This window comes from Thunnus albacares, chromosome 18, assembly GCF_914725855.1.
Source record: "Thunnus albacares chromosome 18, fThuAlb1.1, whole genome shotgun sequence".
Lineage (NCBI taxonomy): Eukaryota > Metazoa > Chordata > Actinopteri > Scombriformes > Scombridae > Thunnus > Thunnus albacares.
The window spans coordinates 12,738,093-12,754,371 of record NC_058123.1 but is presented as its reverse complement, the minus strand read 5'-3'; the positions used below and the strand labels follow the sequence as shown (position 1 = coordinate 12,754,371).

Sequence of the window (16,279 nt, the reverse complement as noted above, 5' to 3'; positions counted from 1 at the left end):
ACCCAATAGTTTACTCAATAATGAGCAATATAGTGAAATTTGGACACTTACCAATCATCATCATCAACCATCATCACTGACAGAGTCATGGGAGTATCAGACAGTCAAATAAAATGGTGGACAGTAAATATTGTACTCTCTCACTCTTTCTCTCTCTCTTTGATGACAAGAAAGTCATTAGTCTTTATTTTAAAGAAATGGAAAAAAGCTTACAGGCCTATAAGGTTTGCTATAGTTCCAATTAAATGACTTCCTTATTTGCACACTTTACAGTTTTGACAAGATAGATTCAGCCAAATTATGTGTAATAATTACACAATACATGTGCTGTCATTTTTACATGAGTATTTTAAGCCTATAGAGAGACCGCCCTTGTAGAATACAACTTCAGATTGATTGAAATAAAGTTGCTGTTTCTTTAAATGATGATTCCCAAATTAAAAACACATAGCGGCACTGCGCTCATGTCACAGTTGCTCCAAAGCAGTTTAATAACGCTGCTGTTATATGAATATAACTCAATTAGGATGCTTTTTCCCCTCATATTTTTAGGATGCCCAAATTGAAGCAGTTTATTATGAGAGTGTTATACAATTAATTATAGCTACAGTGGAATATTGACTTTTTATTATTCTTTAATAACTCTGGCATTTCAGCAAGAGTATAAAGAGCACTTATGGTTATAGTAAGAGTGGTTTAAGTCAGATTCTAGTCACATTATAATGTAGACTTTTTCCATTAAGAACAATGGATTATACAATAATATTCACCAAGGGTCATGCTTGCAGTGTGAACCATTAATCCTTTTTGAATACATGCAAAATATTTCTTATCTTTGCCTAATAGTACACACAAATTAATGCTTGCTCTCAGCTCCCGACAAAATGTGAGTTTTGAGTTTGGAAAGTGCTCGTCAGTGTGGTGCTATTTTGAATGAGTTACATCTAATTTGATTTAAATGAGTCGCCTTGGATGTGAGGATGGACTAGTGGTTTTTCTCCTCTCATTTTTCCAGTTAACTCATACGGTCAAGCTGTACAATGAAGGAAAAAATATTTTAAAAACATTCTGAATGATTTATGACGTTGTCAATTGTCAGTTTGACACAAAAGAAAAACACATAAAAAGTTGTTGCACAAGTTTCTTTCCTGGTCGTTTTTAACCGTTAGAAACGAAACTGACAAACAGTGTACACAGTGTGTTGGTGTGTACACAAATCTCCATTTGTTCACGTCATTGTTGTTTTAGTCTTGTGTTTAAAGTTTTTTTTTTCCAACTGACATTGATATGCAGGGGTGGACAAAATAAAGAAAACACCTGGCAGTATATCAAGGAGGTAATGGAGAGGAGGACCTGTGCATTCAAAACAGCTCTAATTCATCATGAATTAATATGTTCTGCAAAGTTTTCTAGTAGTTCTTCATAGTAATCATTAAACCACTCTTGAACTTCCTCAGTGGTTTGGGTAATCATCCTTTCCTGTAAACCGGGCCTCATACTGTAAATGTTGGCCATTATGCATCTATGAAGAGCAATCATCAGACCTATTGATTCCCAGAACATAGCTACCGATACCGTGGGTTACGGTATGGGATACGAGGACTTTCTGAATGGGAGCCTTATTACAGTGTGAATATCAACTTTGTTAGACTCAAAACAGTTTTTATTGAAACACTGTCAGATAGGTGCTGAATCACTTTGGTGTTAACTTAACAAAATCTTCTTAAGTGTTCATTTGTTGACTTTCTATTAGCGAGGTTACTTTTTGTTGATGCAGTTTCTTCGTATATAACATGCAGTTTTTGGGACTAATGAACCTGCAGTTTGGGCACTGCCCATTTGATCTGTTTGCACGAGACCTGGCATATATTTACTGTGTAATCAGGTGTCACACTAAAGTAATATGATTCACCTTTATTGTTACATTTAAAAGTTGATTTTCATGTGGTGTTGGTTGGTTAGATTTTTTCCTCCAAATGAATTGTGTGCACCACAGTATGCACCTGTCTTAAGGAGACATAATATGTTGTCAGAAATGAGAAGCTTTATACTTTGATTTACTCATTACCGTGTTCAAAAGAGGGTGTGAAAAAGTCTGATTGGTTAGGTTTTTATTTGAACGTCAATGTTGTAATTTGCGACCTTAAACTACCTGTCATAACCAGTATGAGCTATAAAACCTATTTGCGATTTTTTTTTTTTTTAGACAAAATGACAATTGATTAGAAAGCCTCGATGAAGGAGCTGTGAAATGATGGCCACATCACCAGCTTCCATTTTTCTGGCCAAGTCCAAACTGCAGAGAAGCCCAAAGACATAAAGCCTTCATCTCTCAGTTGATTCATTCAATCTTATTTCAGAGCGGTTGATACAATCTGATGGAATAGTCTGCTCTAAATACTGAGCTGTGGAGCTGCTCTCCAGCTGTTGCTTATCCCAAGGTAATAAAAATGGGACAAATCAGCCCATAATCCCTCCTCAGTCCCTCCATTGTTCTTGGAATGATGCTCTGCTAAAAAATGGGACCTTCTTAGTATTCCGGGTAACATCAGCGTCTGCTGAATTTCCCTCTTTGACATGTTTTGCGAGGCTCCCTATCAGAGTTTTTTGACAGCTCCAGTCCATTAGAGATTGAAAATGGTGTCGTTTTTGTATGAATTTGTGACTATTTGTCAGTGTGGTTTGTCATCATAATGAGACAACAGACATTTGTGGCATAAACAAACAAATGTGCGTTCTTCATATAATTTTTAATTTTTCGTTCCTACAACTTTTTATTTTACCATCTCATTGCTGTCATAGATAATTTTTTTCCATTCACAGCAATGTGCTGCATTGCTTTTGTAGGACATTCTTGCAAATGCAATTTGAAGAGGCTCTATAAAGCTAGCAAATGAGGCTGTGCTTTCTAAGGATATCGTTTTGAGCATGTAATCATGAACGGTTGAAGACGTCATAGTTTTTGCTCACCATCGCCTCACTTGTTATATTGAAAAGACATGTCATTCATCTTGTACTTGATTATTCTTGGTTCACAGCAGGGATTGCCATTGGTAATCATGTTAGATTATCACTAAGATCATTTTTATGGACATGTTCCCTGTTCTGAATTTTTAACTGACTTCAGGCTTCAAGCTTTTTTAGGTCTGTACATACAGAGAGTCTCCTTGTAATAGAAGTCCCCCCCCAAACTTGCAGGGTAAATGGGGGTTAGCCAATGATTCTCATTTTTATTTTCTCAGTCACAACCAGATGAATTAGACATGCATGGTGCCATAACTCCCTGGAAAATCCTGTATATCCTCATGATTTTTTCCTTTTTCTTTGCAGGTTTCCCTGATTTTCCAGGGAGTACTCCCCCCTTTCAGTGATGGAGGTATTGCAGTGTGATGGCTGTGACTTCCGTGCCGAGTCATATGATGATTTGAAGACCCACATTCAGGAAGTACACACTGTTTTCCTGCAGCCTGCAGATGCAGATGAGTCTGACTCGCTGAAAGACGAGGATGAAGATGAGGAGGAAGAGGAGGAATATGAGGATAAGGATGACAAGGATTATACGCCTCCTAAAGCTGGAATGAGTATGCCTGCCTACCACATTAATTCAGATGTTACAGTTAATTTGTTGAGGATTAGGAAACACTTCTTTCTCTGTTTCAAAGAGCTCTACATAGTAGGATGGTTGTATATTTCATTGAGGAGCATAAAAATGCATTGACATGTAGCTGGTTATATTAACAGAGACAACAGCAAAAGCTAAATGCTCATGTTTTACTATTTTTCAACACATGTCTCACACACGTTCTCTTTTTTTTCAAGGCCCCAACTCTACTGAAGGTTCCAACCAAACGTCACAGAAGCAGACAGCTGAAACCCATCTGCCGTTTTACCAGTGCAAGTTCTGTGTCCGTTACTTCAGATCGAAGTCATTCTTAAGAAATCACACCAAAAAGGTGCATAATGTTGTAGAGGAAGATTCAGGGGAAAATATCTCCACACAAACAACAAAGCAGCCCAGCTACACTGTTATAATGCATAATGACCATTCAAAGGTGTATTCCTGTCAGTATTGCACATACAAGTCTCCACGCAAAGCAAGGATAATGAAACACCAAATCATGTATCATAACAAAGTTCCCTCAGAAAGCGCTGGAGATGCTTCGGAATATGCTGAGACTGGAGGAGAATCCGACTCGGCCAGTGGACTCATGAAGGGAATGTTCGCCTGCGAATGGTGTGACTATCAAACTGACCAGAAGGACAGCTGGACTAATCATGTGGTGAAGGAACACAGTGACAAAGTCAAGATAGTTTCTTCCATTGCAGAGCTGGAAGGGGAGGCAAGTGCAAGCTCACCTAAACCAGATTCTCCCTCCTCTTCCCAAAGCCCGACTGTATCAAAGATAAGTTTCACAGATGATCGTGGAAACGAGGAGTCAGGTGGAAAAACACCAGAAAATACATTGGAGAAATCAGTTGCAGAGATCTCATCTTTTCAGTATGCACAGATGAGTGCAGTTACACCCAACAGCACAGGTTCCTCCATTGTGTCGAAGAGGTTTGCTTCATCTGATGTCTCCAACAGTGGCATAGAGATGGACGCAAACTTACTCAATGAAGAAGACTCTAGGAGCAGCTTAGAAGATGATGATGAAGAAGAGTTGGGCGATATAGATGATCCCAGCTATACTGGAACCCTGTCAGCAGATGCAAAGCAGCTTTTGACTGATGAGGATAATAAATTACTGGAGACTAAAGGAATACCATTCAGAAAGTACATGAATCGCTTTCAGTGCCCCTTTTGCTCCTTCCTCACAATGCACAGGCGGAGCATCTCCCGCCACATTGAAAACATTCACCTTTCTGGTAAAACCACAGTGTATAAATGTGATGAATGCCCATTTATTTGCACCAGCCCTCTTAAACTGGGCACACACAAACAGAGTCATACCTCCTCAGATTTAGAGACCCTGGACCTGACGAGTGATAGTCCAGAACCTCAGAATGACAATGCTGCAGAGCCAGTTAATGGGGGTAATGTAAGTTCCAAAGTCAATGGAAAAAAGACAACCAGCACACTGAACGACCAGCAGAACCCTCATCGCTGCACGCTCTGCAGCTTCTCTACCACCACTCTGAAAGGTCTGAGGGTTCACCAGCAGCACAAGCATTCCTACTGTGATGACCTAGATCCCACTGTCTTTGAAAGTCAGCTGACTGACCAGCTGGATGCTGAAGTGGACGCCTCTCCGATCTTTCTACAAAAAACCCAGACCTCCATTTTAGGACTTGCTACCAAAAAGCCCTTAGTAACAGGGAAAAGAGCCAGGAAGTCCATTAATGACTTGCCTTTGGATTTGTCCTCGGTCAAGAAGAGAACCAGAATTGATGAAATTGCCAGTAACCTTCAAAGTAAGATTAGCCAAAGCCAACAGGACATGATCATAAATCTGGATGACATGGATGATGAAGAAGCTGGAGAAAATCATGCCAGTGCGGATAAAGTGGGCAGAAACCATGATAGCAAAAGCCCTGTCTTTGCTTACAACACACAGCAGCTTCATTCAAGAGAATCAACAATCTCTCATGAGGGAGGTAGAATAGGGAAAAGAAAAAGCAACCCTAAATCGAAACCTAGAAACATTCCTATATCGCTGACTCTTTCAGATGACAGTGAAAACATCTCCGCTGACCCAAGTGATAGTAGGGATGCTATCCAAGAGAACAGTGAATATTCAGAAGAACCTGGAACTGCACGTTTCTACTGTAAACACTGTGATTACCACAACAAGTCGGCTCGTAGCGTCAGCACCCATTACCAGAGGATGCACCCTTACATCAAGTTCAGCTTTAAGTACATCCTGGACCCCGAGGACCAGAGTGCGGTCTTCCGTTGCTTAGAGTGCTACATTGAATACACAAATTACAATGATCTACACCAACACTACATGGATCACCACCCTGAAGCAAGCAATGTTCTCAACTTCAACCAGCCAAATTTGGTATACATGTGCCGCTTTTGTTCATACACAAGCCCCAATGTCAGGAGTCTAATGCCCCATTACCAAAGAATGCATCCAACAGTAAAAATTAACAATGCCATGATCTTCTCCAGCTACGTAGTGGAGCAGTCCCACAAGACTGGCGAATCGCAGACTTTGAGGGAAATTTTAAACTCTGGCCCCAAAAGTTTTAACTCAGCCACGTCGACCCCCAGGTCCTCCTCAAGCCCAGTACCGAAAGCAGTCCCCAAGACCCCTGAGGCCAGTGCTGAGACAGACTCCCTCAAAGAAGCTATGGGTGCCAATGTTGTTGTCTACGATTGTGATGTGTGTTCTTTTGCGAGCCCCAACATGCACTCTGTTTTGGTCCATTACCAGAAGAAACACCCAGAGCAAAAGGCATCTTATTTCCGTATACAGAAAACCATGAAGGTCATCTCAGTGGATCAGTCACAACCTGTTGCCAACTCTTCATTTAACCTCAGCATGGCTACGCCTCCAAAACAATCAAGTGCAGCACTGTATGGATCAGATGAAGAAATGTACTACTGTAAACATTGTGTGTACAGCAACAGATCTGTTGTTGGTGTGTTGGTCCATTATCAAAAGAGACACCCAGAAGTAAAAGTGACAGCAAAATATATAAAACATGGTGCCCCCACCCCAGGTTTGATGAAATTAATGGATGAATTGCAAATTGCAGCTCCCAAACAGTTTTTGAAGCAATTTCAAAACAACGGTCACGATGGATCCAACAACTCAAGCCCTAAACCAGGAAGTGGCGAGAAAGGGGAGGACGAGCTGTTCTTTTGTCAGCACTGTGATTATGGCAACCGCACTGTAAAAGGGGTGCTTATTCATTACCAGAAAAAGCATAGAGAAACCAAGGCCAATGCTGACCTTGTACGTCGTCACACTGCAGTTGTCCGGAGTCAGCGTGAGCGTGCACAGATGGTTCAGTCAAGCAGTGTCTCTTCTGCAATGGTGCCAGCCCCTCCAGACTCTGAAAATGCAACGCCTCTGCGTTCCCTGAAGTGCAGACACTGTTCCTACACATCACCCTATGTCTATGCTCTAAAGAAGCATCTGAAGAAAGAGCACCCCACTGTGAAAGCCACAGCCATGACCATTTTACACTGGGCTTACGAAGATGGCATTCTTGAGGCTGGCTACCACTGTGAGTGGTGCATTTACTCCCATGCTGAACCCCAAGGCCTGCTGCTCCATTACCAAAGACGCCATCCTGAGCACAATGTCGATTACACATACATGGCCAGCAAGCTATGGGCTGGGCCAGAGACCACCCAACAAGGGGGCAATGCGGAAACTAAACATTACAAATGCAGAGATTGTGCCTTTGAGGCCTGTACAATATGGGACATAACCAGTCACTATCAGGCAGTCCATCCCTGGGCCATTAAAGGGGATGAATCTGTGCTTTTGGATATCATCAAAGGAAATGTCTCAGCTGAAAAGATCCACCAGCAGGTTGCCAAAGAGCATGCGTCTTTCAATTGCCAGTCTGCTGAAGATGATGGAGCTTTGGTCATTGCCACCCCACCTCAAGAGAGCAACCCCCATCCTACCCACCCCCGTCTTTCCATCTCTAATAATCCTTATCAGTGTACTGTATGTCTGTCTGAGTACAACAGTCTCCATGGCCTCCTCACTCACTATGGAAAGAAGCACCCGGGCATGAAGGTAAAAGCTGCAGATTTTGCACAGGAGGCAGATATCAACCCCAGTTCTGTGTATAAATGCCGTCACTGTCCATATGTAAACTCCCGTATCCATGGCGTACTCACTCACTATCAGAAAAGACACCCATTAGTGAAAGTCACTGCAGAGGACTTTGCAAATGATATAGAGCAAATCAGTGACGTTAATGATAGCGATGACAAGTGCAAAACTCAAAGGCAGGGCTTTGGCGCATACAGATGCAAAATGTGCCCGTACACACATGGGACACTGGAGAAACTCAAAATCCATTATGAGAAATATCACAATCAGTCGGCCTCTGATATGTTCACTCCCGCTCTGACAAATTTCTCCTCCAGTAAGGACACAGAGCCAGTAGCTGAATGCAGTGCCAGTAATATATCAAGCGGCGCAAAAGTCCAAGAGGTCAGTGAATTGGACTTTGCTCTCTCCCAGTTACCCATCAATAAGACAGAGAAACATGCTATATTCAAGTGTCAGCTCTGCAAATACTTCTGCTCCACCAGGAAAGGCATTGCTCGCCATTACCGTATCAAGCACAACAATGTTCGTGCTCAGCCCGAGGGTAAAAACAATGTCTTCAAATGTGCACTCTGTGCGTACACAAACCCTATACGCAAAGGCCTGGCAGCACATTACCAGAAGCGGCATGATATTGATGCCTATTATACCCATTGTCTGGCTGCTTCCAAGACTATAACCGAAAAGCCCAACAAAGTGATGGCACCCCCGCCATCTGAAGGAGACAATTCAGAAATGAGTGAAGACTTGCGTTTGGCCGTGGAGAGACGAAGGTGTTCTCTTTGCAATTTCCAGGCCTTCAGCAGGAAGAGCATTGTCTCACACTACATTAAACGCCACCCAGGTGTCTTCCCCAAGAAGCAGCATTCTAGCAAGCTTGGTCGCTACTTTACCGTTATCTATGCCAAAGAACCCGAGAAACTCGCTGTCAGTGCAATGGCAGAAGACGAAAAAGAAGTACTGGAGGTTCCGCTCGAACCCGAGCAGGACAGAGAGGTTGAATGGCTGCCATTTAAGTGTCTAAAATGCTTCCGGCTGTCCTTCAGCACAGGCGAGCTGCTCTCTATGCACTACAACGACCACCACAGCAACGACTTGAAGAGGGACTTTGTGGTATCGCCTGGTCCCGGGGATGAGGACTCTGAGTTGTACCAGTGTTCTCATTGTGAGCTCAAGTTCCTGGCTCTCCCAGTTCTGGCCAAACATCTATTCAACCATAATGAGGAGTTTCAGAAGAGAGCCATGAGGCAGGAGAGGAGGAGGCAGCTTCTCAGCAAACAGAAAGCCGCAGAACTACCTGAGACCAAACCTGAGAAGGTGAGCGCAGATATGAGTGAAACCTTGTAAATCAAACAATAAAACTGTAAAATGTAATTATCCTATTACCATTAATGTATATGAGAACATGCTATAAATCATCTGATGCCGCAGTCTCAAGCTACGACTGTCAATCATACTACAGCTATTCTTTACACCTGGAAGTCATAGGCTCCAATCTATGAAAATCTATGAAAATAGCTCATAGAGATATATCTATCAATGACAGTACTGTTAATTTATCATCACATGACTTTATAAACCCACATTAATTGCAGTTGTACCCAAAGTATTCAAATTCCGCCAACACTGAAATGAAGAGACAATTAAAGACACTATTATATATTTCCATTTGCCCCTTCGCTGTCACCAGGAGTACATAACAGTGGACGAGTGATAATTACTTTCATAATAAATAATACCATCGATCTCATTTAAAGTATATTTGAGAACAGTGGCGGTCTATAACTTCACAGAGAAAAGGTAAATCTCATAGAAAAGAGATAGTAGTATCTTCTGACTGTGGCAAACATCAGCTGATTTAGACTGTTCATATGCATTAATGACACTAAGCAAAAAGTAAACTACACTGTTAAAGTCATTTAAAAGTCAAACAATATAATTTGAAATAAACATCTTTATTATAAATAATTTCCATCTACATTTATAAAAGATGTCAAACAAAAAGGGAGGGAAACTGCATAACTTTTGTCATTTTTCTTTGTGTCAACAGGAAAGCCCTGTAAATAAAGCTCCCATAGGATTCAGGTGTAACTTCTGCGTAGAGGTGCACCCCACCCTCCGAGCCATCTGCAACCACCTTAGGAAACATGTCCAGTATGGAGAGGTCAAAGAGGGACATGTCAAGGTAAACAGAGTTAGATTTCTTCTCAAATTTCTTAAATGGTGTTTTTTTTTCGGATTTTGATTGGGAATTTACTACATTATCCAAATGTCAATGTTAAACAGATGTTTGTATAAAAAAGATTGAATTCATTACTATTATTAATTATTTTATTGCTACAGTAAAAATTTGTTTTGGAAATATTTCTGTATGTATGTTGTTGTTGTGAAATGTATTAACACATCTTGTTGGACTGATAAAGCAAAAGAACAGTATACATTATTTACTCACCATCATATCATCTTAAACAATATTTGAAAGGCCCACTTTTTCTGTCCCCACTGTTTCTGTCTGGTAATCTTACTCCTGTCCTCCTAGCTCTGCAGCAATCTGTCTTACTAGACTTGGTTTCTGTTTCCCATTTTGTTTATTACTGATGGAGGCTTCTGGGTAGATAGTCTGTCAGCTTCCCCCAGAGAAAACAAGCAATGGTGTCCCATTGCACTGGTGGGGGGAGGAGTGGAGGACAGAGTGGTGAGCCATAACTTTTAGGGCAGCGGTGGGTAACCATTCGAACATTAGTATTCCACTGAGACTGCCGGTGAGGGGAACAGGCCTAAGGATCCAACGCCTCACCCAAATTTAGGCCTGTTTCTTCCGTCAGTCTGTCTTTTATGTATTTAAGATGAGACGGTTTGAGGCCACTGAGAGTGATACAGTGAAGATGTACTGTGTTCACCTTGGCAGCTGGCATCTATAGAGTATTTCTGTTCTGACTTTCACTTTTTTAGTATATTCAGTATATGGAATCATTCCTGGAGATCAATACACTTGAACGTGTTGAATTAATACATCAAGCAACATAATGACCATGACCATGTACTACATCCACCAGAGGGAATATACTGTATGCTTAACACTTTGCAGAGAGTAAAAATAAATGTTACTTTTTTTAGTATCATGAACACAGTTTCAATTGTAGACCTGCAACTGTTTCTTGTACAGGCGGATGAAGAACAGGCTGACAGTGCAGTCAGGAACAGACTGGATGGCAAGGTTGGGCCTCTGGATGCCACATCTTATTTATGGCTGCATGAAGTGCAGGGTCAGGTCCTTCCACAGAAAGAATGAGCTTCCTCGAGGCAATAAAAAAAGTCGTGGTGATTGTCTGTCTACTTGTGACGACTGCAGAAACCGGCCTGCACTCGGCCAACACATGAGGGACAAAGAAATAGATGGAGAAGTTTTGTTTTGCTAAGTTGCCAAGAAGTTGAAATGAAAAAGAGGTTAAACATACAACTGTCCTGATGAATAGCTCTTGCTCTCTCTTTATAGTACACCATTCTAACAAACAAAAGAAGACAAGTAATCCATTTATTTTGGTATGTTTCATTGTTTGTAGTGAATGTGCAAGGTCTGCTGTTTTAGCTCTTTAGGGTGATCTATCATCATCATCAGCTACATATGAAACAAGTCTGGTAGTCAAACAGATTATAGAATAAACGCTTGCGGTTTGGTATTAAGGTAGGACTGGGTGCATATTGTGATTGGCTTTAAGAAGAATGTTATTGCATTTATTTTTATTCTTAAGAGTTTTATGGTGGAGGAATAGATGAAAGGTGGAGGAGATTTGGGAATGATATGTAACAGAACCAGATTCAAGGGGTTGGACTTTTACTGTCACATTCCATTTGGTAGTAAATACCAGCAGTCTGCAGAGTTTCAGGTCAGGGTTGGAGTTGGACTAACGGTTAGCGTTAAGGCTTGCCCGTCCTGGACTCAACTCAGTCATGTTTTTCAGTCATTCATTCTTGGACCAGAAACACTCTCATTTTACCCTCATACAACCCCGCACTGCAGCTTCAAGCATTTGAGGCAACTTTTTTTTTTATGTGTTCCTGGCCAGTATTTCAGGAAAATGCCTTGCATGTAAGGCTTTCAGGTCAATGATATACCCACATGTTATTCTTCCAATGTTCAGCACTTGAGCATAAATGTAGTCAAATGACTATACAGACCGTGAGTGAAAAACAGAAAAGAAAGAGCTGAAGGTAAAACTTAGCTGAAAATTTTTGCACTAATACAGCATAGAGTTGGCAGAATCTGAGGTGTTAAACAGATGCTCAACTGTTGCTTATGTGCTGTTAATCTGGGTAAAAGCTTTAGAGCTGCCAGACTCTAACTAATACTTAAGTGAACAGCTATTTTTGACATCTGGTAGTTGGTTGTGTATCAACATTGGGCTATCCAAATAAAGGGTTACACTTTCATTGCAGTGTTGTGCCTCCATATAACTAAAATGAGCACACGCTCAAGGCTTTGATAGACAAAATCAACAGGCACTGAAAGAATACTGAGCATCTGAGAGTTTTCCTCTTTGTTTTGCAGCAGGAGGTCAGCGAGGTCCCACTGACCCTGCCTTCAGAGAGCCTAACTAACGGCGACCTGGAGGAGGATGAAGCAGCTGAAGCCGATGGCCTCGAGAGACCAGCAGTTACAACAATGGGCCCACCCTTGGTTTCCCCGGGCTCTGGCGGTGTTGCTGTTGCCGTGGAGACACTGGAACCAGAAATGGATGCTGTCGAGGGAAGGGCAGCGGCCCTCGTGGCTGCGGCGAGGGCCGTGGCATCGGGGGGCCCGATGAAGCAGCGACTAGCGGCGGGGGGCCACCCGTGTGCCCAGTGTGACCGAGTCTTCATGTCCATGCAGGGACTGAGGTCCCATGAGAGGAGCCACTCAGCCATGGCGCTGTTCAACAGAGAGGACAAATACAGCTGCCAGTACTGCCAGTTCGTCTCACCCTTCAGACACAAGTAAGTAGGGAGGAGCAGAGTCGATATGATTGACACCTCTGACACAGCTGTGTATAGATACTGTACATATAGCACCTTTCTCCAAGTTAAAAACATCTATAACAGAACGTAATTTTTCATGTGTGTTGTGGTGTTGATTGCAGGACTTTTAGGACACTTTGGAGCAGCAGATTAATGCCTAACAGTCATTTCTTGCCAACTGTATGGCTGCTGTCTGAAATGGTCATGCATGTTATAGCTGCACCCTTACACTATGTGCAATATGTAGCCCCGGTAGCAGCTGATCTTAAACTAGTCTTACACCAGCTGTTCTACAAATCAACTCGATGTTAAACTCATTTTCTACAGAGCACAGTTTTACACCTTATTCTGTTTACCCTATCTCAAACCCATTTGAATCCTCAATCTCCTCTAAGAATTCTAGCCTCCTAGGAGAGTAAGACAAACATTGCAGCAGCGAGACAGACATTTTGATAGTGTGATTTGTTTTATCCATCACAGAGACACAGAGCGAGAGGGAAAGAGAGAGTCCTCATCTCCTCTGAGCTCCCAGGTGTAATCCCTCTGTACTGTATGTGCCCTGACCCAGAAAGAAGCCGCATTCCCATGCCACCTAGGAGGCTGGCATTAAAAACACAGCCACCGTCCCCACAGGCACTCACACACTCATTCCCACCAGGGGATTGTGGGTAGATGAGTTCACCCCACGGCTCCTTGTTCTGTAGTCATTGGAAATGTGTGGCTGTTGTTTGTGAGGTAAACAGAATGGAGCGCTTTAGATGCTGCTGAAAACCCTGCCGTTGAAATCATCAAAGTAGACGCTGTAGAGTGGAGCTCTCTCCCTCTTTCTTACCCGTACTCTATTCCTGTCACTTTCTCACTTTATCTGCTATCCTTTTGTCCTCATTTCATCTGTTTTTTTTTTTTCTTTTATCCTCTTATCTCCTATCCTCCCTTCTGGTTTTGTATATTTTGTCTCATCGCCAGTCTGGACAGACATGTGCAGTCTCACCACGGGCACCACAAGCCCTTCAAGTGCAAGCTCTGCCCCTTTAAATCTGCCTACGTGAGTCGCTTGAAGAGCCACCTGCATAAGGCACACACAGGTAAAAAAAAAAAAACACACACACACACACATACATACATTAAAATCACATCTCACAGCTGTATCCATGACTAACAAGGTATTCCCTGGCCAGAATAGCAGCCCCCTGTTTATTATCTTCTACATAGCGATGCTGTGCTTGATTTAGCTTATCCAGCACAATGAAACCAGTGGATTAGCTTGAGGAGGAGCTTCACCATTCACTGAGCACATTAGGTACACCTAATTAAGCACATCCAAAATAATCATATTTAGATTTAGATTTTAGCACAGGGTGAATATATTGTTAATATTGTCTATTTGGGTATATGGTGAGAAACCCGCAGCGTGCTATAAAGGTGAAGGCACACAGGTGTCTAGTTAGATTTACGTCTTCGCTTGTGATCATTTTTGTTTTTCAGAGAGCCAGACAGCAGACATTGATCCAAAAACATACACATACAAGCACATGCAAAAGAGCTCCACCTGACAATTGGATAGAGGAGAAAAAGAAACAATCTTTGGCAAACTAGAAAAAGCCAATTTTCAAAAAGGCATTTGAGAGCTCCTGGCTGTCTGATTTGAAAGAACAAGAAACAGCAGTAAGAGTTAATTGCATTTTGAGGCGATTACAATTGAAAAGCTGGGTTTGATGATTTTGGAAACAATAAAATCTCATCACTGTGGCTTATTTATTTTGCTTTGTGTGCTTGCTTGTCTTCCAGCAGGCTAAAGATACTTTGGACTGACGCATCCACATCTAGGAGCCGTCTTATTCCAAATAATCTTACCAGAAACAGTTATATAAGGAAGTGGTTTCCTTATCAAACATGCTACAATCACATCAGATTTGGTTTTGATGGCTGCACCCCTGAGTGTGCTGCTTGCATTAGGTTATGAAGTAAATATATTCAACAGGAACAAGAAGCAAAATGCTATAAATCCTCCAAAATCTGGCAAACACACACAGTAGCCACAACTGCATCCGTACAATACAGTCATATACTGTAGCAGCATGAATCAATGAAGAATTGGTCAGCATATGTGAGTCATCTAATAGCTTATTGTAACCTTGTATGGAACATTGTCTTTTGTGCCCGGCTCAACATCCTGTACAAAACTCCATTTAATGTTACTCAATGAATGTGCACAGATGAAGTCAGCCAAGTCAACTCAGGTCTCCTTTGCCATTTCCATTGAAAAACAACATCAATCAGTCAAACTAGCTAATAAGCTTCATGCTAATTATGGAGAAAAAAAAAGTTTCTCAGTGACATTTTGCCTCCCATTCAGACTTTCTGTCCTCTGGCTCTGTTAACACTCAGGGCCTTTTATTCTAAAATGATAGTAGTTTCACATAAACACTGTAATGCCTCTAACATACTGTGCTGTAGATGCTGTTTAGGATAAATATACCATCAACTTTGACTTACAAATTACAAGAAATGTATATGTTGGAGGGTTGCGATCTGGATCTGACTTAAGGTGTTTGTTTATAAGTTCATGTCTATGTGTCAACATTTGACTAATTAGTGCAAAGGGAGCAATAAGTGAGTACAAGGTGACATATTTGTTGGAGATTGGCTCAGAGGGGAATTGCTTTGTTTGTGGTGGAGGATTTGTTTATTATCACTATGAGTATTTACAACCATTTATAGGTCTCTGCAAATCCTAATCTAATATTCCTTTTGAATCTTTTATATAGTGGGGTTGGGTGAGTTCTCAATTATATAACCCAATATCATCATTTATGTTGACTTATGATGATTTTTGTTTTTCCTTCAGGTGAGCAGCACATGTACAAGTGCTTGTCGTGCCCCTTCTCCTCTATGACCATCAGCCAGCTGAAGGAGCACTCTCTGAGAGACCATGGTGAGACCCTGACCCTCCACAAACTCCGGGCTGCTACCCAGGCTGCTCATGGCGCCCTCAGGCCCTCCCGGCTGGCCGGTAACACAGAGCAGACTCCCTTGACCCCGGATGGTATGAGATCATGCGTAATGTCATTTTAATAGACATAAGATCATATGATACACTTGTTTGACCGGATTTGGAAAATCTTTATTGAGTATTTTGGCAGAATGCTTAAACCAGAATTCCTCAGCTTTGTGAGGGTTTGATATCCCGATGGGTTCACAGGAGATTTCTATATATTAATATTTAATTGATATGTTTTAAATAAACATAAAATTATCGCCAACTATTTGGCTAAAGAACAGAAAATAGTTACAATTTCTCACAGTTCAGCAGATGTATTCAGATGTCTTGTTTTATTCAACCCTTTTTTTTAACTCAAAGATCATTATGTGACAAAGAAAAGCATGAAATCCTTACAATTTAGAAGCAGGAACCAGCAAATGCTTGGCATTTTTTGTTTGAAAAATGACTAAAATTATTTATTATTTATCAAAGTAGCTGCCGATCAACTTTCTCTTGATCAACTAATCCATTACTTGACTAATAGTTGCAACTCTTAAGT

The 16,279-nt window shown here is 41.5% G+C and overlaps 1 protein-coding gene across 2 annotated transcripts in view; it reads left to right on the top strand.

Annotated features, from left to right (window-relative positions):
• The window catches only part of znf462 (zinc finger protein 462), a 50,870-nt gene that overhangs the window by 19,281 nt on the left and 15,310 nt on the right, over positions 1–16,279 (top strand). For both annotated transcript variants that reach the window (XM_044332765.1, XM_044332766.1), the window contains exons 2-7: positions 3,331–3,581; positions 3,820–9,059; positions 9,793–9,927; positions 12,292–12,716; positions 13,704–13,822; positions 15,586–15,783. In XM_044332765.1, coding sequence (XP_044188700.1) covers positions 3,371–3,581; positions 3,820–9,059; positions 9,793–9,927; positions 12,292–12,716; positions 13,704–13,822; positions 15,586–15,783 — 6,328 coding nt within the window. In that variant the 5' untranslated portion in view covers positions 3,331–3,370. The remainder of the gene's footprint in view (positions 1–3,330; positions 3,582–3,819; positions 9,060–9,792; positions 9,928–12,291; positions 12,717–13,703; positions 13,823–15,585; positions 15,784–16,279) is intronic.